The 25,291-nt window shown below is 34.3% G+C and overlaps 1 protein-coding gene across 6 annotated transcripts in view; it reads left to right on the top strand.

Moving 5' to 3' along the window:
* TBC1D32 (TBC1 domain family member 32) overlaps positions 1–25,291 on the top strand; it is an 81,970-nt gene that overhangs the window by 2,190 nt on the left and 54,489 nt on the right. For 5 of the 6 annotated variants that reach the window (XM_017829886.1, XM_017829877.1, XM_017829896.1 and 2 more), the window contains exons 2-19: positions 281–435; positions 3,295–3,456; positions 4,643–4,820; positions 5,414–5,485; positions 6,637–6,762; positions 7,637–7,715; positions 7,848–7,948; positions 8,035–8,096; positions 8,581–8,725; positions 9,437–9,496; positions 11,271–11,370; positions 11,642–11,779; positions 13,145–13,237; positions 13,488–13,630; positions 17,635–17,759; positions 18,873–19,074; positions 22,397–22,479; positions 24,553–24,691. In XM_017829886.1, coding sequence (XP_017685375.1) covers positions 281–435; positions 3,295–3,456; positions 4,643–4,820; positions 5,414–5,485; positions 6,637–6,762; positions 7,637–7,715; positions 7,848–7,948; positions 8,035–8,096; positions 8,581–8,725; positions 9,437–9,496; positions 11,271–11,370; positions 11,642–11,779; positions 13,145–13,237; positions 13,488–13,630; positions 17,635–17,759; positions 18,873–19,074; positions 22,397–22,479; positions 24,553–24,691 — 2,163 coding nt within the window. Of the gene's footprint in view, positions 1–280; positions 436–3,294; positions 3,457–4,642; positions 4,821–5,413; positions 5,486–6,636; positions 6,763–7,636; positions 7,716–7,847; positions 7,949–8,034; positions 8,097–8,580; positions 8,726–9,436; positions 9,497–11,270; positions 11,371–11,641; positions 11,780–13,144; positions 13,238–13,487; positions 13,631–17,634; positions 17,760–18,872; positions 19,075–22,396; positions 22,480–24,552; positions 24,692–25,291 lie in introns of those variants that run through there. The other variant, XM_017829903.1, reaches the window with a different exon arrangement.

Below are 25,291 nucleotides of genomic sequence, written 5' to 3'. Positions count from 1 at the left end.
AGGGTTAATGACCTTTCCCAAATCTTCGCTCCCGAAGACTGGCCATTATTTCTTTTAAGAATATTGTGCTACAATTTCAGGAGTTTCATTAAAACTGATTTGATTATTTTGTTTTGTGTGAAGTTTTCCTCTCTGATCGTGTCTTTTGGTAGAAAATCTCATGTTGTTGATAACAGGAAAAAATTGGTGGTTTAAGGGAATTGTGCTTTTCTTAGCATCTTGAGGGGAGGAAGACCCCTAAACTATGAGCACTTGTTATTCTTCTATTTGTTTTCTACAGATGTCTCACTTTACAAGTGAAGATGAAGCTCTATTACAGTCTATGCTTAGACAGTTGCTGCAGAGCGTAAAGGAAAAAATCACTGGAGCCCCATCAGTAGAATGTGCAGAAGAGATTCTCCTGCATTTGGAGGAAACGGATGAGAATTTTCACAAGTAAAATATTTTTGCTCTTTTTAGTTTTTTAAAGAAGATGATATGTGCTAAACTGTATTATTTGTGGGAAACGTCTGCATTTCATATTGCTTTGCAAATATGTATATATTTATATATACAGATATTCCTGTCAATAATCAACTCTCAGATGATGCTAATTTAGAGAATAAAATTAATTTTGCCATTTTTCTGGTTTGCATTTTTTTTCTCCACTCTTGGTAATATATGTTAACTGTAACAGTATGAGCTGTTTATGAGAGAGGAATTTACAAAACTACCAAGCAGTCAACTGATGCATGTGCACATGTAATCTATTAAATGTGCACATGAAGAGGAGCAAGAAGAAATCCTCACTGAAGGCTGTCAGTGTTTTTGACACTTGCTAGACAATATAATCTTGCTTTTCAAAATAAAGTAAATTTTCAGAAGACTGTTTGGCTTTCGTATTTGATTGTTCCGTCTGGCCTATATTACTGAACATGTTAATTTTGTCATGTATATCATGAACATGTTTGTCTTATCTTGAACTTATCATGAACTGAACATGTTTATCTTATCTTGTTATTCTTTTAATTTATGTTTTAAATAAAGCAAAAATGTATCCTCATCACACTTCTGTTAAATCAGACTTGACAGTATGACCTCACTTACATGGGATCTAGATTTCTGGAGCGCACACTCCTCTTTCTGTGATGTTCTAACTTGATTATTTTTTTACTACATCGGAGATTTTCAGTATGGATTTTATGACAAGCCAAGAGACTGTTGAGCTGAAATGATGTTGAAGACATTTTAATGAGGCCCAGAGCTCTGCGATGTGACAGCTTCTGAAAAAGCTCGTTCCCTGACAGTTTTTTTCAGAAGTGGCACTACCTTCATTCTCTTAAATTTATGTAGTTTTTAACATTGCTTTGTCAGTGGTAGAAGTTAGGTAAAAGTAAATAAATGAAATAGAACTAGGGATTATCTAAAATTTCACTATAATTTTAAACCTTTGAAACTTGTGTGCATTCTGAAGATTCTTTAAAACATATTTTAGCTCAATTTTAATTTGTATTACAAATTGTATTGGGTGATGCTTTTGTTGGCAGTCTTGTGAATTTTGAGCACCAGGTTCCTGGGTGAGAAGCATGAGAGTAAAAGGATTTGGTTATAAACACATCAAAGATGATGCTAATTGAAAGTTACGTTTAATTCTGAAAGAAAAACATTTTTCCTTAAAAGAAGATATGTAACATAAAAAAGCTCAAACAACAAAAAACCTATGAAATTACTTCTGTCAATATTTCTTCTGAGAACATAAAAGGAGAATAGCCAGGTTGAGGGAGTAAATTCTACAGCTGGTGGAAACGATGCCTACATAGCTTTTTACTTTAGAACAGTGAAACCATGACATCCATTACTTTTTTCTCATATGTTTATATTCTTATATGGAGGTCCTAAAGATATTTTCTTTTCATGAGAATGGTTTTATGTTACATTTAATGGAAAATCAAATGATGCTTTAAATGCAGACTGTGAGTGTTACTCTCTGGTGCTGGAATATTTCTGGGGGTATTCTTGTCTCGTTCATCACCCACAGCAGTGCAGATTGGTTTTCACGGAAGGTCAGAGAAGTTCTATGGTGCTTTCTTAGTGAGGCCATTAAGAAATTTTCTCCTTGACCCTTAACCCATCCACCAAGTCTGCAACCTCCTTGTTAGTACTGTGTGCTTTTGGTCTGTCCAATACTCTAGTTCAGCTTAGCATTTTGATCAGCACTGTTTCTGCCTCATGCTTATTTTGACTCAGTAATTTTACCAAATTTTGAGGCCTTACTTTATCCTTTGTTCCCACTTTGATGTAGAAAAGACAGAAATTCAAGATCCTCAGAAAACTAATAAAAAGGATAATTGAATTGAGGATTTTAAACTATATAAGTAGCATATTTTCTGTTAGATTAGAGGTTTTTTACCACCAACCCTCATCATGCTTCCTTTGTAAGCCCCACCAGATGTCTGACTTGATTCTGCATGTGACAAAGTAGATCTGTCATTGCTGTAACACTGAATTGTTACAAAATATTTTTAAGGAAGAAGAATGATACAGAAGATCTAGATTAGGACATCAAGAAGACATAAACTTAGTGGCATGAATAATGATGTGATTGGTCTGTATTTCAGAGTGAAGCAGTCACTGCAAAAACATATACCCTGTTGCAATACCTATAGCTAATACCGAGATGGGAGAGTCTTTAGTTGGAAATCCTATTCTGATTATTCATTCTTGTTTTCACAAGTTTCTGTGAGCATCTGATCATAAGAGTCCCTAAGAGTGCTAATTTCCTTACATAATCGCAGATGGCAGTTTTGTAAGTTTGACTGAGATCTTTTGCATACTGTTAAGACATGTAGAATTTCATAAGCCTTAGATATGCTTATCTGCTCTAATTTATAAACTGAGTTTTCTTTGTTTCTTTTAATCTTGTGTGCATAACACATAAATAATAATACCAGAGAGTTATACTGAAGGACAGTGATATGTTCAGGATGCTCCAAGTAATGTTTCCTTTGGAATTTTAAATTTGAAATTTCTTGATATTCTGTGATTTTTGTCTACAAAACCTTACTCTTTTTTCTGAGTGGACTTTTACTATTTGATATTGTTTCTTCCTGCAGTATGCTGGTAATTACCATATTGAAGAAACTCAGACTTTAATGTGTTTTTATTCACTGTGTACTTCTATGCAAGTCATAACCTTTGCCTTGAAGTAACAGGTCTGCTAAGAGAGGAGATAGTGAATGTTGGTATCATGTTGAAAATGTTTCACAGTAAAGTCAAAGATACCTGTTACATTATAATTTTGTGTTTTTCTTGCAGCTATGAGTTTGTGAAATACCTTAGACAATATATAAAAAATACCGTGGGACCCGTGATTGAAGAAGAAACAGAAAAATATACTTCTGCTCAAAATCAGAGTGAAATATCTGGCTATGACACGCTTGTCCAACATCTTACTAAGAAGACCCGTGAATCAAAAGAGTGAGTATATACGTGTAATTCACAACTCTCTTTCTTCTTGGTCCTAGTCATCCTTTCTCTTTTCCATAACTCATTTTGAAAAAATAAAATCTGAACCAGTAATAATTCTGAACCTGTAACAAAAGTCAGTGCTAAGCAGTTCAGATATTCCCACCTTACATTGCAATTTGTTACACTTAGTCTCATGCTGGAATTAAGGTTATGAACTATTTCATAAAAACACTGATAGCAAATATGTGAAGTTTTTGTGGCATGTAAGATTTTAATATCAGTGGTCATTTTTATGTGTTGCAGAGGAAGAAAACGAAAAAACAAGGCTTTTACTTTCACCTGGAAAATAGATCTTAGGGTGACTGTTTTTCAGATTACACTGTTTGTATCATTTTGTTTCAAGGATCAGGACCTTAGAGTTCTTGTGCCTATTAAAATTGGTAGAAGAAACTCAAGTGAACTAAATATTTCTGTATCTCATATTTTTAATTTAACAGGAGGATATTAAAGCACAATATGATAATTCATATTTTTGATGACTGGAATAAGTAAAAGTAGCCTTAAAGTAAACAAATAATTTGGAAAAAAAAAATCAACGTTTTACAATAGGATGTTTTCCTGAAGCATTTTTTATTTTGAATTGTTTCCCTGTGGATATTATTCAATTTATGTAAGTTAGAAAACCCCTGGTTTTGTTGAAAGAAAATTATTTTGTGTGCATGTCCTGTACTCAAGATCTTGAATCAGGATGATGAGTTCTCTTCTACTGAGTCTGCTTGGGGCTTATAGCAGAAGAAAAATGGGATGTTGAAACTAGAAGAAACATGAACAGTAACAAAAATGAGAACTGTCCTGTTTTCTCAGGGACAGATCCTCCCTTTTGGCGGATTTACATTGTTCTTTCTTAACATCCCAGAACAGAATTATACTAGTGGTATTTCATTGAATGGTTTTAGAAGGACAAAAAAAAGGAATTTTATTATAATTTTAAGATACAGTTATCTGAAACGTTTAAGGTACATACATATTTTGTTGCGCATTTTGGATTTGCAGTTGGTATTCATTAATTTCTGTAAATTCAGTGAGTTTAGGTCCAATTAGCTTTATGTCATATTCAGTTATTTATGATTTAGCAATTTTTTTTTACATAGTGATTTTTATGTTCTTTAATATTAAAATCATCTTTGCTTTGAAGATACCGAGAAATGATGCATGCTTTGAAGAATGTCATGATGGTTGTGGTAGAATCTTTGATTAACAAATTTGAAGAAGATCGGATGCATAATAAAGAGCTGGATAGTAAAACAAAGAAAGAACGTCAGAGTGGCTATTTTACAGACAACTGTTCTGACAGTGACTCCTCGTTCAACCAAGTACAGTGTGTTTTCTCTCTTTGTTATGAAATAAGCATGGTACTGCTAAACTGAGTGGAGATTGAGAACAGCCCTAGAAAAAGATTCATTCTTCCTCTCTTCCAAGTTACCTTTCTTTCACTTGCCAACTAACCTTTAGGCAGCATATTCTAGATAAGGTTAATATGATGGCCATCTGCTTTGCAGTACCTATCCAAGTATTGTATAGCAAAAGATAAATTAATGGTAAATGCACTGTTATCTAACTTTTTGTTCATTTAGTTTAGGAACCAAATTACATGCAGTTCATTTCCAGATTTCTGCACTATGCTATATTGCTTACTGAATAAATTATTTTTAGGGATTTTATGAAGATACAGGAAACTTTGAGTAAAGCAAAGCAAAATGTGTAATGCTAATTTCACTGTGGTAAATTTAAGTTTGGACAAACAGCAGAAAACATTTTGAATGTTGACTTTATTGTTAAGTTACTAAAAATGTTGAAGTTCTAATTATTAAAAGTAAATTAGGTGTCAGGAAGACTGATGATTTTAATCTTCTGCTGTTCAGTTTAATAAAATATACTGATGATCATTTTATAATGTGCGTTGCAGAGTTATGCGTTCATGAGTCAAGAACAATTGCAGCTGCTCGCAGAAAGGCTTGACCCTATTCAGCCTAAGGAAGTGAGTTTAAAAGCAAAATGAAATGTTAATAGAAATGAATGTTTATGGCATATTGGAGAACAGACTGTATGTACATAAGAGTTGCCGTGTTCATAAGTGGAAACTTTGTTAGTTCATGTATCTTGGCTTCAGTGCAGCAATTGCTCTGCAGTGCAGTATTTCATTGTTTGTAGCTGTGTGGTTCAAAAAGTAGTGTTGCAGCAGGTATCTATTTTTTTTTAGAACTTTATGAACTATAGATTTGCATTTTTAATTTGAAAAAAACTTGTTCTGTGAGAAGTAAAGTTTGTCCTGTATATGTGTCCCTTGCCCTTCTTGGTAACTTTCGTACTGCCCTTTGAGTTACCCCTATCACAAGAGAGAGATGCCTGCTGATTTGCCAACGAGCTACTGCCAGATGGAATGTATAAAGTCCAAGTTAGGTTTGCTTTCCTGTCAGTGGCAGTATTAATTTGTGTCTCTAACCAGCAATCAGCACCAGCTGCTGCTACTTTAGAAGCTTGGAGAGATACCAGTTTGAGCGTGCTGTCTCAGTACGGTTTGTTTGGGATTGTCTGGCAGTTGAAAAAAGCATAGTAGGTAGGATCTGGTATAAACATTGTGATTGAGTTTTATTAGAAAGCCAGGTGAAAAGTCTGATGCTATTAAATATTGTTAAAATTTCCTGTAGTTTGTTTTAGTAAGATGAAATAAATTACTAGAGATTACAGTTGTCTGTGAATAGAACCGTGAAAAGTTACTTAAAAATATTTAGAATACAATACTGATGAAAATTCAGCAGTAAAAAGTAATGTCTAATAAGGGGAAGTGTCCACTTCCCTTAACTGACAGATTTAGACAGCTATATTCCCTGATAACAAAATATTTGATTACAAGAAGAAAGTAGAACATAAACCTTGCATCCAGTATTGAAAACCTATTTAAACTGGTTTTGTTGCTTCTCCAAATACGTGTTTTTTCCTCTCAGTGATGTAGTGTTTTGTCTAAATGACCATAAAAAGTATAGCAGAAGATAACTATTCTAGAATTCCTTATCTATTCTACAGCCAGGTTCTGTTCCTTCTTTCGTTCCTATAAATTATATTGTAAATTATGTATTTCAGAGGTTGCTCTGAATGGACGTGTCGTGTTTATCTTTTTGACCACTTCAGGTTCGACAAGAAGCATTGCAGATACTGTGCTTTGCCCCCCCCTCTGATATACTGAGCTCTGAGAATTGGCCAAATCTGCGTAAGCATCTGACAATTTCTCTGTCGGATCCTGATGCAACGTTCAGTGTAAGCAAATGTTTTCTATATAGTTATCAGACATGTACCCATAGTAAAGAGTAATGAATAGGTGTAAGAAGCTACATATGTATTACAAGTAGTCCAGCAGGGTCCCAAGACATTTTATTATTTGTGTATGGGTCACATAAACTACTTTTTTAAGTGAAAGAACTACATGATTCCAGTAAGTCTTGGTTTAAAGGATTGCAACAGGTTTTCAGTAGAATATTTAGGCACTCATTTCCATATCTTTTAATGGGAATGAAGAGGTTTGATTTTCTTATAGCAAAAAGACATGTAAAAAATTAACAAAACTATTCTGTAAAACAGTTCATGTTAATACTTTCTTTTTAAGTCAGGCTCATGCTCTATGATGATGAGAAAATGATACATAGTAATATTACACAGGCACTGATAACGAAAAAAATGGCAGCTGCTTAAGCTGCTTTTAGATTATTTATTATGTCAATTAAAATTAGTTTCTTCTCTTTGAATTTTAAAATAATTACAAAATAGATAGGAAAGTTGCCCCAGCTGCTGTCATATATTTCTCTTTCAGCTTAGTTCTACAGTTTCTTTTAAAACAGTGCTAATTACAAGTTTCTGAGGCGTAATGAAAAAGTAGAATAGCATTCCTTGAGCTACTTCTTTTTATCTCAGCGAGGCTTTGCATTGGTGCTCTCAGTTAAAGTATTTGAGTAAAATTTCCTTTGGACTGTGGATATTTCTGTGATGTATATTTTTATAAAACATATTTAACATCTCTACAGATGTCTGAGTCATATGTAATATTAAGAACGATGCCAATGCATATTAATTATTTTGCAATTGTAGTACACAGTTACATGAGTATTTAATACATTGCTTGCTTTTTCACCCTTAGGAGAAAATTCTTAGGTTCTATGCAAAAACCTTTTCTTCTTCGCCATTTAATATGACAAGAGAAGTCTATACAAGTTTAGGTATGTGCATTTAATTATATTTCAGACTTCATGACTCATGTAATTCCTGAAAATCAGTATAATACAGTCTGCTTTGTCGCTGTTGTCATGGAGGTAAAGTGTTTTTTTCTTTTTTCTTTTTTTCATTTTTAGCAAGACACTTGGAGTTGTACTTTCTTTCTGGAGAACACTCTCTTCGTATTTCAGCTGGTCTGGATGTATCTAACACAGATATAAATCGTTTACTTAAAAAGGTATAAATGAACTTTCTGTACCTTTTTTATCATTACTGAAACATCATGCAATACTTATTTTTTAATTTTAATAATTATGTTTTCAGGTTCGCCTTTTAAATGAGTACCAAAAGGAAGCACCATCTTCCTGGATTCGGCATCCAGAAAAGTATGTTACCTTCAAAACCATGTAACTGTTTCTTAATTTAATCATTTTTGACATATAATTAGACGCATGTAATTTTAGCAAAGTGTTGATTACAGGATGCACAATGGCTGGTCAGTGACAACAGGGGAAATAAAAATAGAGAGTGGGAAAATTAGAATAGGGAAGTTGCATAGTAGTCATATTAAGCTGCTTACTTAGCTTTTGAAGTGTTCTATGTACTTCTGAGCAAAAAAATAATGTGGATGTTTTAAAAGTAACAAGAGTAATATTTAGCACTTACAAAAGATGTAATAATTTAGGAGATTATACATGCATGTTAGTTTTATTTACGGTACTACAAAGAATTAATATCCCTGCAAGATAAAGTTAATATTGTTGATATTTATGATTTATCTGAACAAGGTTTTACAAGAAGTTTGTCCTGAATATTACTGGTGGAAAGACTTAAATTTTTGGTTTCATTTTTTCCTATTTGTTTCATAAGGTACATGGAAGATGTAGTGGAGAGTACCTTGTCACTTTTGTCAGTAAAACACGAGCCTAATCATCCTGCCTGTCCAGATTTTTTGGGTCCCGTGTACTTCTTGGCTCTGCTAGATATCAAAGCAGTATGGTTTAAAAAGTGGACGGTAAGGAAAAAATCCCCAACTCAACAACTTGTTCATGTCTAACATATATTTTGACAAGTCTGAGTTATGACATCACAGACCTATTGTGTCCTATAACAACTTATACCAAGAACTGTAATTAAGTAAGTCTGAGGTGTTTTAAGACATTTATTTTCACTGCTTTTTAATATTACTCTGTCCCTCAATTTTTGTTCAGTTACTAGTTTGCACAGAATTTCTGAGTATTTCTTGTGCTTTCAGTCCCTTTGGTATAATTGACTGACAACCATCAAAGGATACAAGTAGTTTTCTGGAAGAAGTGATGAGCGGGAAAGTACAGTTATATATGACACACTGCACACAACTTGCTAACTTCCAATGGACACTGGAGCTTTTTGCAGCCTACCATGTGTAAACTTATAATTTAGGATTTACATGGGAATGTCAAAACACGTAGTTTAGCATTTCAGTAGTTATTGGTTTTCTGTTTTACTGGATGTTCTACTACACTTTTTTCTAATGTCGTAATTTTTTTTGTCATCTGAAATGAACTGCAAACAAAAGTCTCAGTTGAGTATAATACTGATTTGCATGAGCTGGAGTTCAATACATTGAGTATGTATTGTGCACAGGATCCCTAATAGAAAAGAATCAGAGATCAAAATGTCTACTTTTTTGTTTAAAAAGCAAAACACGTTTGCAATTGACATTACATCTTCTTTGTCATTTAAGCATGCATATTACAGCAGAAGAGTGGTACTTAGGCTTTTGGAAAAGAAATATAAATCCTTGGTAAGTACTTCTCTTAATATACTTTATTGATTATATATTCTATATATATTTTATAAATAAAATTTATTGATAGAACAAGGAGTAATGGCTTCAAACTGTAAGAGGGTAGATTTAAATTAGTTATTAGGAAGAACTTCTTTGCTGTGTCGGTGAGGAGGTACTGGAACAGGTTACCCAGAGAAGCTGTAAATGTCCCATCCCTAGCAGTGTTCAAGGGCAGGTTGGATGGGGCTTTGAGCAACCTGGTCTAGTGAACAGTGTCCCTGTCCCTGCTCATGTGACAGTTTGGAACTAGATGATTTTTAATATCCCTTCTGTCCCAGACCATTCAATGATTCTATGATTTAGCAGGGCAAATTTACTTGCAACTTACTCTTCTTTTACACAATGTGGTTGGAACAAACGTTTTTCCTTTTATTCTGTCCCATATTTGTCTTTCCTTAAATGAATGATTGCAAATGTAGAGAAGGGTATGTGACCGGCATTATTTATATCAGGTGTTTAAGTAGGATTATTATTTATTTGTTTGTTATGTTGTATTCATATTTAGAATTATTAGAATTAGAGTTATTTCCAAAAATGCATAAAAATGGGAAATGGTGCATGAAAAAATATCATAAATACTCTGCTCTACTCGGATTTTTGATGGAAAGAGACTAAAAAAACCACAATTGTGTTCTTTGAGTTGTGATATGAAGCACTAAGGATTCAAAATGTCAGCAAGATAAATCAAAATGGGAAAATATATTCAGTAATATAGATGTTAATCCTGTGAAATATTTTGTATGGGCAGATCTCTACACTGGGATGGAAATGACTTTTTTTTTCAATAAGACAAATATGGATACGAGATCTGTTCATATAGACAGGACTTTACCTATGTTTTGTAAAATCTTTTAATACAAATGAAATATAATGTAAAACATATGGGACTGATAAAACCTTAAGATGGGAGAAAAGGATACAGACAACTGTAAAAGATCTTTATTTTGTTTATCTGTATGCATAGAACAGAGCATAGAATAAAGCATGTTCCATGCAACAAAGAGTTTATAATAGAAAGTCTATGAGCAGAGTAGTCTAATCTAATATATAAGCACAGGGTAAACATCTGATTAAGTTTAGCTTTTTTTCTTATTGTGCTTGTCTGTATATTTTACTTACACTTGTGAATAAATCTTGGCAGCTGGAAACTGTAATAAATGTAAGTGTTCTTCTCAGATCATAAGAAAACAGAAAAAATGAGCTTAATGCCAGCTGGAACTAGAACAATATGCTTTGTGTTTCCTTGCTAAAACCATGCTTATAATTTTTAAACTTTTATATACCTTGGTAAGATTATAATGGTATGATAATGATATGCCACTTCTGCAAAGATAAGTAATATCACTGTCAGCACCCAGCAACTAAACTTACAGTTTAGTAAGTGTATTCAAGACAGAGTTTTTCTCTGTGGAAAATGAAAATCTTCCATAGTAATGGCAATATGGAAATCACAGATTGCCGTTGGCTTCTCAAACCACTTGCATATTATCTGTACTCTTTTTTATAGATTGTCTTAATGCTTGTTATGTGATGATAATAATAATGTTAGTGTATTTTAATACCCTTTAAAATTTTGCCTCCTGGTGGCTAATCCATCCAAAGCACCAAAATATGAGGTCATTAAAGTGGATATTTAAGTTCTTGTCTTAAAGGACAGTACTTGCGTAAAGAGAGAATGAGTTTATTGTAAAATATCAAGTAGTCTATTATTTTGTGCTTTATTCCACAGATTAATGCAGCTGTCCAGCAATGTTTTGATTATTTTGAATTTTGCAAGGCAGAAGTTAATAAAAGTTCCGAAGTCAGTGGCTTCTTCCAGCAGCACTGTAGTGAGTATCTTTGTATGTCTCACATAATATACATATGTATCCACATTCTTTAGGTCTTTGAGCGTGCTCCCTCGAGAGGAAGACATTGCGTCCATTGTTTTTCTTCCCAAAATCTTATATGACTGTCTTTTGAGGGGACGCTAGTAGCAGTGGTTAGTTACTTAAGCTGTCTTTATATACGAAATGATCCACTTGTGTTGCAGGTAGTAGCTAGGTACTGTGAAGGAAACTAAAAGAGTAAATTTCTAATTTTTTTGCTTTATTGTTAAAGGTGATAAGCAGAATTTTTCTTACACTGGACAAGAATTGCAGTACATCTATTTTGTTCATTCACTGTGCCTCTTAGGAAGATTGTTGATCTATAAGGAAGGCCAGAATCTCTTTCCAGTACAGCTGAAAAATAGAAAAGGTAAGGGGAGGGTTGAGGAAAATGGAACCTGTTGAGAAACACTTCCTCCATACTTGATATATGTTTTCATTCCAATGTTGTGGACATTGTAGAACAACATTCTGTTCAATTTTGTGCCTGGAAACTTTCATAAACTTGGTATAGGTAATTTTGAGCACCTACGTAGTTTTTTAATCTTTGATGGATGTGGTTGAGTAGATAGTTTATGTATTTAGTTTTAATTTATTTATATTAATATATTTAATATATTAATTTCATGTTGAAGGGCAGTTGAATCAGCGTGTAAGTGTGCGTAATATTTCTGTCAAACCAGTTGATGTAATTGGTTGGAAGAGAGACATGTCCAGGGACCAAAACTGTTTTTCAGGTGTCAAACAAAATCAGTATTTCAAGCTAATTGCAAATTGAAAACAAGTGCTCTGAGTTTAACCTATTAATTAAGATAAAATAATGGTAGAAGAATAGTTTGGTACCCATGGAGCAGAGGTGTTAATAAGGACAGAAGATATGAGATGGAAGAGCCCTCAGACATCCAAAAAGTCTACATAGAGTAATACGTTGTGCAAGTGTGTGAGGGCACCTGTAGTATTCCATTACTTTAGTATCTCTGTTACTTCAGTGTAGAATTCAAAACTTTACTGGATACTAATTCTGAGCCTTCATTTTTGTCCCTCTGGTTTGAGGATCAGGACTTGATACGTCCAGTGTAGAACACTTATAAGAAACATCTGCTCATATAGTGCTTTTGTTGTTTATGGATTATCTGTATAACACCATTCAAGCAGGGATCTGTGGATGGTAGTTGCTGCTTTTCTCTCCCCTACAAACGTAACAATCTTGCTGTCTGTTTTCTTAATAGTGTCCTTCTCAGCTTTATAGATAGCAACTATTTATTCACAAGTTGTCTGATTTATTAGCATTATTAGATTAAACCTGGAGCAATAGTTCCCAACTTGCATTTAGCTACATTTGTTGGGTTTGTTTCAGACCTGAGAAGGAGTTGTCTGTCAGCCTGTCTTTTTTCCAGTTGTTTCAGCTAATCTAAAAGTAAGATAATGCTTTTTTTCTACGGCCACCTATATTGACCATTCTCAAATATTGGCTGACATTTGTTTCAGTGAAAGACATTGTAAAATTCCACTTGGCTAAACTGAGAGCCAAGATCAAGGCTTGTAAGTTGATCATGAAATACAATAGAGTCCCAGGGACATGCATGTCCTTTGCTTTGTTACTTGTACATAGCTGATTTCCTCAATACAGCAAAGCATTCTTTACATATATTCACAAAATCCATTTTATTTAGAAAATTAAAGTTATACTTTAATTTGCAGATTAATTTCCTGTGATTTGTTTTTTTTTTAATAGATGGTGTATCCATAACCGATATGTTGGTATTATTTACTCAGCTTATTTATTACTCTCCAAGTTACCCAAAGACAGCTTTGACAGCACATACAGGTAAATGCTTTTTTTTCATTATATGCTAATATATGTTATTATAATGAGGCATGGGATAACTTATTTTGCAGTTTTTAATTTGTGTCTGTTATTTGTACAGATTTTTCTTTTCCTTTCCTTTCTTGCCCTTCCTTCCTCCCTCTGTGTTAAATCAGTGCTTAACGAAATTGTAGTTCAGAAGCAACTACATAAACCATATAGATACTTTGTGTAAGTTAAAATATAAATAAATATTTCTTGTGTTCACCAGACAGTTATTCTCCAGAAGGTCTTGTTATGGAGATTCTTCAGGTTTTTTGTGATCAAACAGGATGTGTGGCTGAATGTTTATATACAGATGCAGTGATAGATGCCCTACTTCATCCTGTTCAAAGTTTGCTGAGTGGCACGGAGGTTTGTAGTAATCTTCCAAGAAATTTTTACATTATAGAATATTACCATTTTTCTGTGTAGATTTATTTACTCACATGGTATGGTAGCTTCTGTGGTATTTTTTGCATTAGCTATTGTGGTATGTATTAACTAGCTTAAGCTGTCATTATGATTGATCTGACAAACTTGGTTTTCTTCAAATCTTGTGAATGGTAGCAAAAATTATACTGTAGTGAGACTGTACAAAAATATTGCTTAATTTTTTTTATTGGTTTTGGTTTTTCTTCTGTCATTTGCAATATTTTCTTGGATAAATATTTGCTTTACCTGCTATTTGAAAGGTAACCTATTTTTATTTTTAAATTCAGTTGGCAATTTGAAGTTAAGTGTTCTCAGTAAGTATTATATGTAAAATATTTAATTCTTTATGGGAAACTACTATTTTCTGAATTGATAAAGGGAAGAGGTTTTTTTTTTGTTCTTTTTTTTAAACTCTTGTCTAAGAATTATAAAAATATTGGGAAACATTGTCTGTCTGTAGTTGGTTGAAAATCTAGTTATAGTCTCAGTCTGTCCTGTTGCTTTTGTTTTGACTGAGATGATTTAATTGATCTAGGTGACTGTAAGTCTCAAGACAGGCTGTGGGTCTGAAATGCCCATGGAGGAGCCTGAGCTGTTTTACATGAAGAGACTTTGACAGAAATTATTGACTAAGAAGTTTTGAATTTACGTCCTAAAACTCAGTTTGGGTCCTGAACTTAAATATCTCATCTAGGTTCTTAAAGTTGAATTTTGTCAGTATCCTTCTGCTGACTTTTTCAATGCAGTTTATTTTCCAGAACAGATTCTTCATATTAAATCCTGAAAATATTTTTACCCATATGGAAATATTCCAGTGCTCTTTCAAAAGTGTAAACAACCAGTTACAATTACATATTTTAAAGTATGTATTTCTCTAAATCTTAAAACCATAGTCCTGTAAAAACTTGATCATGCCAATAACGTAACTCTTCTGTGGGCTCTTCTGTACTGAATACAGTAGCATTACTTATACGTTTTATATAAGGCTAACTGTGGATGCTTTTGCAAGACTAACACTTAATGTTGTGTAGTTTTTACTGTACATAGCAAAAACGTAGTGGAAATTTTTTTAAGTACAAAAAATGACCAAGTCTGCATATGCTTTGAACATTGATATCTAAATCTGAAAACAGTACTAAGGCAATACTTTATTGATTTGCTGTCCTGGAGGCCTGTGTAATACCCCAGGCAATCTTTGTGGTCACATGATATTCTAAAGTGTATACAACTCTCTTCTTCTTTGTTATACATTAGTAGTTAAAAATAAATTATCTCAACAATTAACATCTTCCCTTTTTTTTTGTTGTTGTTTCTGCTGTGCTCAGCTATCTCTCTTAAGTAGCTGAACTTTTAACAAATTGTAAGCCCTCCTATGACTTTGTAACTGGTCTAATAAAAAAACAGCTCATGTCCAGGAATATTTAATGCAATGTAGCTGCAGAAGGCTGTGTATGTGTTGTGAATCTGGAACATGTCATATTTGTTCTAGTGAAAGTGCAAATTGTTTGTATTGCATCTGGCAAACCAATAGCTAAAAAAGATAGAAAAAGAGAGAATTACCCTCTTTCTCTTTTACAAGAATTTGAGCTGGTTTTGTTTCCCAGCAAAGCCATTGGCACTTCTTAGACACCCAGTAATCCTAGTTCTGGACCATGCCTGTCTCAAAGGGAAGGCTAAGGCCATGCACGCTTCTTTCTTCAGCTGGAGCTGGGGAGTGGGTAGCTCTGGACTTGCATGTGGGGCTCCTTGGTTGTATGGTGGACCTAATAAGCAACCACAATGCTGTTATTTTACATTTGGGTTCTGAGTTCACTTGAATAAGTGCAAGCCTTACTTGCCTTTTAAGCAGAGTTGTATTGTATATCTGTAGGAGAGAGGGGAGGAGAAACTCAGTGAGCAGGAGTTGTCAGAAGGATCAGTTTGTGGGCAGCAATATTGACCTTTTGGACTCTGCAACCTCTGAGTTGCTGCTGAAGCATACCTGGTGCAGAAGATTGCATTCACATTTTAAATAAACAAAGTATGGTAGTTTTGGTGGTTTTTGTTTTTTGGGTTTTTTTTATTATTTACAGATTTTTTTGATGTTTCACGGAGAAAGTAAAATAATAACAGACTTGATGGAACAGTGACAGCCCAATATGTTCTTTTCTTAGGATCCTGAAGAATTATACCCACTGACCTGAAAATAAAAGGTCAGGGAGATTTTTAACTGTCTGTCATTGAAAATTTGAACAGAAAAGAACAAGCCAAAATTGTATCTTTCTCTTGGGTTGCCTTGACCCAGCAGGATTAATAGTACATTCCTTAGATTTTAAAGTAGGAAGGCTATTTATTTTTCTTCCATGCACTGTATAAAATATAAAGCTACCTGTAAGAGAAGAAGTAGGAGCTGGATTGAATGGTATTTTAAAATAATTTCTCTTGTGAGTCCTGCTGTCATTCATGATTAACAGAAGAGTGGAAAAGATTTAAGCAGTGGACTTTAACTTCAGCAGAGTTGTGCTTTATTGCCTATCCTGACATACTAAATATTTAACAAGTGTTACTGGAAACAGTAGTCTCACCTAGCTCTCTTGCCTAAAATTCATATCTCACTGTTGACTTCATGCTATTGTCCTGGGTGTCAATAGGGGAAAGCTACCACACAGGACTTCTCACTTTGCAAACTGTCCTCCTCCTTTTTTGGCATGTTTATGCATAAATGCTAGGAATTTGTAGTGTTTCTCAGTCCCTGAGTGAGAAGGGATGCTCTGGGTATCTTGATTGTATTACTGAGGTGTATGAACAGGAACAGTTTTGCCCAGCACCTTTAGGACTCTGCATTAAGTCGTACAGAACTACAGCTGCTGTCAGGCCCTTGGTACATCTCTGTCCTGTTCTCATTCCCTGCCTGTACTATGTTGCAGCAGCAGTGAAGCCCACTGTCCCATTGGTCTGAACCTTGACCTTCAGACATGGTTTGCTTCACCTCAATTCTGCCTTTTCACTATAAATCCAGTTGCATGGTGATCATTGGGCTGTGTTTGATCCTAGTCACTGTGTCTGGAGTTGACTCTAACTCACCAGCTTGTTTTCCTGGCTTAACCTTGGATCTCCCCCATCACTGTACAGGGAATCTGAACTGGTAGGTGCACCAGGTTACTATCACTGGACCTTGATTGGGTATGGTGGGACTGCCTGCCCATCTGATGGCGAACAAGGCCTTTGCCTGCCTTCTTACCATGTTCAGCTCCTGGCTTCTTGTCCCTTGAAGAGCTTCCTGACAGGTTCTTCATGGAGCACCCAGTTCTACTTGTGTACCTATGGAGTATTGACATCACTTATTAATAAGCAATGGCAAATTTAGCATTAATTTGGGCAGTGTACTCATTAGTCATGATAACCGTACCAATTAGTCTGAATACCAGTGTTAAATGTTCAAGTCTGCTTGATTACAGTGTAATTGTTTGTTATACAGTGCTGTGAAGTGAATAAGAAATTGATAGAGGACTATTTCTTTACCCCAGTGAGGAGGCTTTCCTCAAGCGAGGTGGACGTAGAAGATCTTTTTGGGAACTGGAATTCCATTTCTAGCCAAAGAGTTACCAATGCATCAAGGAGGGAGTTAGCATGTTTCTCACCTTGATTCCACTGTTGTTCTTTCACCTTTAAATGGCATACCAAGAGCCTTTCCACATTCGTGGTGGAAGGGAGAAAAAGTTTAGAAATGCCTGTTCTTTGTATCTGTGCAGTCATTGAACTTCTGCTGAAATAATTAAAAGTGGCATTTGGGATGCAGATTTCTATGATGGCATTTGAACATAGGCTGTTTACTTACTATGTTTAAGCCTAATGATTAAGAAATCATTAGAAAGGTGACCTTCAGATACCTAAGACAGACTTGAAAAAACGGCTTTCACAAAAACATTAAAATTAAAACTTCCTTTTTTCTCTCTTCCAAATAGGTGTGTATAAATTGTCTTGAAGCCACTTTGTGTGATGTAGCTGATATTTTGGCAAGGATTACTGCTTCAGAAGATGGTCTTTCTCTTCTTCTGTATGGAGAAAATGAAAAAAATTCCAAAGATAGGTAAGAGAGCATTAATGAATGGCATTATTGAGCACTTCTATGAATTACATTATTCTTATAGACACATTTTCTCTTCTTTCATTTATCTATAATGTGATACATTTTGTTTATGTTTGGAGTAACGTATCTGATTATAAAGTAAAGTACTAAGTGTTTTGGAGAATGTATTATGAGAGTATTTATGTGTAGAACTGGATGAAATGACAATGTAAAGAAATACTTATAATAAGGGAGATTTCCATGTTTTACTTATTTTTCTAATTCATGTGAGAACTTTTGTTTCTCTGAACGTAATTCCAGTAAATTCATGGTTCAGACCAATGGCCTCTCTTTTCCATTTTTCTTTGATTTTAGAATAAATATTAAAATAAACCAAATTTATTGAAAGACTAGATTTAATGTAGCATTCACTTCTCAATATAGCTAGTAGAGACCGATCCTTTATAAGAAGCTCACATGTGTAGTGTTGTGCCTCATTTAGGATCAGTGTGATCCTATGGGTTGTATTTTGTTGGCTGATGCTAACACTTGAAACGGCAATAAAATTGAGATGAGCCTTTGAAAATAGCTAAGCTGCAGGTCCTGAAAATGTTTGGACTGTATGTCTTCTAAGTGGAGAAGTCTAAGAATTATGTTTTTAAGGGGGTGGTAGTAAGATAGCATTTTGGAGAAAGAGTTGTCCTTGGCATTACAAATGTAGAATACTTGAGAAGGACATCTTGGATAGGAAAAAATAAGAAGAAGGACAAATTTTATCTTCTAGTGATATACTTAACACTGATTAAGCAGAAGGAAAAATGATTGTCTGGTTACTCTTCAGAATTGGACTCCTCTAAAACACAGTCTGTGTAGTTCATGGTCATGTGGGCTGGATGGAAGACAATGGATGTATTTTTGCATTGTGTAGACCTGTTAACCAAAGTAAAATCACTTGCTGTACATTTCTTCTGACTGGTGGAGCAAGTTATAATTTGTCTCTCCATAGTGGGTCATAGTCTCTTTCTGTATTTTCTTTTGCCATAGAAAAATTTAAAGTAGTTTAGTCAGAGGATTTGCTTCAAGGCTTATTGATTACTGCAAACCAACATTTTAAATGTGTTATTTTATTTCTAGTCCTACAGCTGCTCATGTAATTGTTCAGTTCACAAAGAAACTTCTTCATGATGACCTTTCTCTTTTATCTGGATCCGAGCTTTTGCCAGTTGTTAAAGGAGCTTTCATTTTTATATGTCGTCAAATGTACAGAACTTGTGAAGGCCTGCAGATGTTAATTCCTTATGGCTTGCATGAATCTATTGCAGAGGCCTGGAGAAAGGTAAATCTTGCTTTTGGATTGGGGAAACTAGAAAAAATCTTACGCTAAGAGGTTCGACTTGTGTAATAGTTGTTCTTTGCTTCAGGTTGAGTATATTTAAGTAGTGAGATAGTACTTGAAAATGTAAAAATTAAGTTCTACTTTTCAAACTTTCCTTCTGTATGTAAACCTAACAGAAGCTTGATTTGAGAATTCTATGTCTTAAGATTAAAAGAGGAATTTTAAAGATGCATCAGTAGACCTGTCATTCACTGTGCTTGGTGCTTGAGGTCACTTGATGTCATGATAACCACTGTCCACCAGAGATCTTGTTGTCACTCTTGGTTTGGGATATTTTGAAAGGAAAGACTACTGAGATGTGCTCTTACTAATTTTTGGTAAACTCGTTGATTACAGTGAGAATTATGGAGAAGAAAATGTAGATTCCAAATATTTGATTTAAACAGTTAGGCACCATAGAATTATCCTCAAAAGAGACCATAATGCGAAGTGCCAGGCAGGAGTTCTTGTCTTACCTGTGTACAGATATCTTATGAAGTGTAGACTCTGTCTTTCGGCTTTGGTTTGATTGCTAGTCCAGTGCTTTTTCTGCAGGCAAGAAAGAACTTGGATCGAGCAGTTCTGTGTATTCTGCTTTCTGTTATCACAGAATCACAGAATGGGTAATATTGGAAGGGACCACAGGGGGTTATCTTGTCCACCCTTCCTGCTCAAGCAGGGTCATCCTAGAGCATATGGCACAGGATTCTGTCCAGACAGTTCTTGAATAGTGATGGAAATTCCACGACCACTCTCTGTTCCAGTGCATGGTCACCTGCACAGTAAAGAAGTTCATCCCCATATTCAGGTGGAACTACTGTACATCAGTTTCTGCCCATTGCCTCTTGTCCTGTTGCTTGGCACCACTGAGAAGAGCCTGGTTCCATCCTCTTGGCACCCTCCCTTCAGATACTTATGTACAGCCTCTTCTTAAGGCTGAACGGGCCCAACTCCCTCAGCCTTTCCTCATAAGAGAGATACTTCAGTCCCCGTATCATCTTCAGTTCAGTTATGAATTTACTGAACAAGGTATATGGATCTCTGCCTTATTCATTATACTTTTCTATTTCCATTGTTCCGATAGTCATATGCAGTGTGAAAATTCTTATGTATTATAAAAGTTTACTTCAGATGAAGAAATGACAGCAGTCCCTTCAAATGCAGTTTTCAAAAAGTTCACAGTGAAGCAAATTTAATAAAAACGTTTGAATCTAAAATAACACTGGCACCATTTAGGTAAAAGTAGCAAACAGATCTTCAACTTTGGCTTCCAGCTAAACTGAAAGCATATTTAAGCTATAGGTATTAAGACTCTTAGTGGAAGACCACTGCATTGTTCATACTGAAAAATGGAACCATGTTTTTTTTTTTTTCCTCTGGTGACTCTAAAGTATTTTCTTAGAGAAGGATCAGACCAAGCTGGGACAAAGAATTGGCTAAAAGACTAAGTTTTTTTTTTTTTCTGGAGGCAAGGAAGCAGGAGGGAAAATGAATGCAAGGTAAAGAGAATGGAACAGCTATTTTTCCTGTCAAATGTTTTATGCTTTTATTATGATTAGACATTTAAAAAGTACAATCACAGTGTAAACTGAAGCAGAAAATATCAGAAAGATAGAACATAAATAGAAGAGACTTAAATCACCAGCTTGTGGGTATTTCTCACTGCTTCAAATATGAATATTGTCACAAAGGCATACATTTTTATTGCAAATAAATATATTATTAATTAGAATCGTAATTATATCGCAGTAGACTATGTTCTTCATCAAACAGTGTTGGTTTTGAAACTTATATTCTTCCTTACATTGAAAACTGGAGTTTTTTTTCTTGAATTAAGGAATTTAGTTCACTTGAATCATGCTGTAATTTACATAACTCATCAATCTGTTCATCTTTTTATGCTTTCCTATTGTGTAACTAGTCAGTCTTACTTGAACTAAACCGTTGCTCTATTTAATGGTTATCGCGGGCAGACTGTTAAAAGCTTTTGATGGGCATTTCCAGTTGTTTGCTCTAAAACGCATTTACACATATACAAAAGACTTCTTTGCACATTAAAATCCTTTATTATGGTATAGAACATTATTTAGAGGAATTGTCTTGACACATACAAGATATTTAGACTGAATGTGTTGAATTAAAAAAAAAGAATCATTTAACTGACAAAATACCATTTCTATCCATCGCATTGGTGGTCAAATTGAGACTGAAGTATCAACATAGTCAGGACTTCAGGAATCAACAAGATAGTTCAGGAAAGTTCCATTTGCAACTCCATCATGCTAAAGTTATTTTTTGTCATTGTTCAATTTTAAAACACCTGCAGTTTATAAAATATTCTACCATTTATAGGGTAGCAAAAATGGTGGACTTTGATGGACTCTTTCCAAGCAGTAGTGTCAATTTTTAAATGGCTAGACTGGTAATTTGTTTTCTTTTCATTTACGTGTCTCTTGAAGTTTTAAGACTGACAGAGAAACAATTTTTTTCTTGGCAGATTCTGATGAAATTCTGGGACAGAATTTATACAGATGATAATAAAAGGGGAGCAACAGATCTAGTACACTGACTAGTTTAGTAGAGGAATCTTTTGTGGATTTATTATGTCATGTTTATAAGACAGTAAATTAAGGACTGCTAACTTTCATTTGAATTGTGCTATTTGCTTTTTATCCCTAGAAACATAAAACAACTTAAATAATTAATTTAAAATATGCAATGTCTTTCACACCAGGTATTTTCAAGTATTATTTAAACCATAAACTCCATCAAATATAAAAATATGTATATATATTTATGTCTGTAGCTCTATCTCCATACCAATATAGATAAATTTATATAATTTATAAATAAATAAAAAGTGGCAGAATCAATAAATTTGATGTTGCATTGTTGACTCCAGAGACTGTTATTTCCATTTCCTGTGACAGAAATGGAGTAAGGAGTTGTGTTTGATTTTTTTTTTCTTTTTTTCTTTTAAATACCAGTTTTTGCTTTGGGAATCTCCAGGTGGGAAGTAAAGAGGTTTTATTTAAGAATTCTAATAAAAATTTTAAAAATGTACTAGCTTTAAAATTGTATATACCCAAGGAAGAAGGAGAAAATAAGCTTGTCTGGAATAAAAAATGTAGTGGAATAGTGTATTCTGTGCCAAAGACTAAACTAAAACCTGATCACTGTTATTTTTTTCTTTAATATATAACACGAGAATTAGCAAGATCTGGAGTTTAAAAATAGTGTAAATAAACAGTAAGGAGGTACTTATTTATTTTTTATTTTACAGACAAATTTGCTTTCAGAAAGAGTATCTACTCCTGTAGCTGGTGCAGCCTCAACTTCATCAATAAGTCTGGAGCCAAAAAACACGTAAGTTTATGCTTAATTTATGTACAGGTACAAGTGTGAACAGACACTGCTTCTTTAACCACAATTGAGACATCTTGTAACCCCATGTCTTTGTTTTAGTTTGATCCCAGATGTCAACTAAATACCACACAGCTGCTCACATCCCAGTGGGATGGGGAGGAGAATCAGGGAAAAAAAAAGGAAATTAAAATTCATGGATTGAGTGATATGAACAGTCTAATAATTGAAACAAAGTAAAATTTGGTAATACTAATAATAGTAATACTACTAATGATAATAATAACAATAATAGTAATGAAAAGGAGAAATAACATACAAGAGAAACGAGTGACACGTAACACAATTGCTCACCACTCTCCGACTGATACTCAGCTCATCACTGAACAGTGATTGTCCCCTCCTGGCCAAATCCCCCCAGCTTATATACTGAGCATGATGTCCTGTGGTATGGAATATCCCTTTGGCCAATTCAGTTCAGCTGTTCTGTACTCTCTCATGGCTTCTTGTGCACCTGCTCACCTGCAGAGCATGGGAAACTGGAAGCTCTGTGACTTGGATAAGACTACTCGGCAACAACTAAAAACATCAGTTTTAGCAACATCATTCTCATCCTAAATCCAAAACACAGCGCTGTACCAGCTACTAAGAAGGAAATGCACTCTTTCCCAGCCAAAACCAAGACAGTCTTTTTGCAAAAATGATAGTGGTAGGTAGAGGGATTGAAATCATCCCAGCATAGGTCTCAGTAGAGTTACAAAATTGTTCCTGACCTTTTAGGAATTTCTTAGCTTAGAGAGTGGTATAAAATTGACTTATAGTTGATTCTCTTTAACTGCAGAATTTAGTTTGAGGAAAATGTGAATTGGAAAGCATAGAACAGAACAGCTGTCAGTTTATCTTAGGGCTTTGATGTGCTGCTAATTTAAAATGCTGTTCTGCTGAATCATATTTACACCTTCGAAGTATTACGTAGTTAGATTGACCAGTGTTGGTGTTAGTGCAGAAACTAGTTAGTTAGGTAGATTCTTACATATACTTCACTATAGATTTAATGTATAATTTGTAAAGACACCTCAACAGTTATTACTGTAGCCTGCAGTAGTAGCATGTGGACTGGTTATAGCAATTCAAATCTAGTAGCAAAAAGAGATCTATGGATGCAGAGCTCTGACTCTACCATTAACATAAGCAACAATGTCTTTCTAGCATCTAAGTTTTTCATTTAACTGTGGAACAAGACATGCTGATAATTTTCTGGGTGTAATCTTTGCTTCTGAACATGACACACAGGAATTCTGCAGAAGTAGTGATTAAATTTTGAGGTGATGGGTCACTGCTACTGGAGAAGCTGCATGCTGCTTGCTGATGTGTATCTCAGAAATGGAAATGAGAATCCAGTAAGCAAATGCTTTTAAAAAAGCAGGATTACAACAGTCTAGTGATACCTGCAGGAGTGGTACCTAGTCATAGGTGATGTAATTGCTTCACTTTTCTTCGTAGGGCAGAAGGTATCATCATAGTTTATTCTTGCAGTTGCTATTCTTCCTACCATGTGTGTAGAAAATATTTTCCATGTACTGCTCTTAATACATGAAGCTATTATGTAAATATAACACCTTTCTTCATAATTCTGTACTAATCTCTAGCAGGAACCTTTAGCTCGTCAAATGTGAGTTTCTCATGATGTTTTTACACTGCTGAGAAATTCTGTGCCTGCTTTGCCAACATGTAACTCCACGTTAATACCTGAAGACTGTATAGAGTCAGATAGTAAGTCATACATATGTTTAAGGATGGCATAGGTCTTTTGGGTTCCCCATTACATCATCTTTCTATTCTGTGTTCCTACCTAATAGTTTTACCAAGATGAATTTGAGTGTTTGCACAAAATACAGTCTCATATATATTATCTATTTTACAAATGCTTTTTTAAAAATAACATGAATTTATAAAGTAACCATAGAGTTCAGTGAGTGAAGTACTGTTGTTTTTCAAAGTTAGAAATTGTATGCTTTTTTTTTTCCCATGCTTTTATACATATAATTTTTAATTACTATTTTGTTACTCTTGCAGTTTGTTATGGGAAGAGACTTTGTTAGATGCCTTGCTAAATTTTTCTATGACACCCAGAGGATTATTTCTGCTTCATAGTACAGGTGCCATGAATGACTGTGTGAACTTTATGTTCAACAGTTTATTAAAAAAACTCCAGGTAAGCATTACCGAGTGTGCATGGTTTTTCTTTATTTTTTAATTACTACAGTAAAAGAAAGAAGAAAGAAAATAAATCCAGAAACCATGTTGTCATTTACTTTTTGCAAAAATGAATGTAAAATGTAACTTATAATCTTTGATATTGGTGGCACACTGAATCTAAGTTTGTTGGATGTTGCTCATCTTCACAATTCCAGGCATATATTTAGTTTCTCAAACTTTTTACTGTAAAGTTTGAAATGCTAGGAAAGATATTTTTTCGTTTTTTTTTTTTGTTTTTTTCTAAGTGCAGATTTTTCTAGACCAAGCTGGCAGGTGATGCTGAAATCTAGATATGCTAGACAGTACTTAAAATATAACAAAAAAGTCAAATAATATGCATTTTTAGGGCAAAAAAGGAATGTCACAGACATCCTACTGAATGTGTGCAAAAACCATTATAATACTAATGGTTTTATTTGCTGGTGTTACATGTCTCTATCCAGAGTCTTTGCGTTTAAATTTTTAAAAGATACTTGATAAAGATGTTTGGTTTGGAGTCTGACCCTGGTAGGTGTGCAGAGGGTAATATCTATGAGCTGTTCAAGTCTAATCATGA

The sequence above is a fragment of the Lepidothrix coronata genome, unplaced genomic scaffold (genome assembly GCF_001604755.1).
Source record: "Lepidothrix coronata isolate B3197 unplaced genomic scaffold, Lepidothrix_coronata-1.0 Scaffold5, whole genome shotgun sequence".
NCBI classification, from domain to species: Eukaryota; Metazoa; Chordata; class Aves; order Passeriformes; family Pipridae; genus Lepidothrix; species Lepidothrix coronata.
This window is presented reverse-complemented; position numbering and strand designations above follow the sequence as displayed.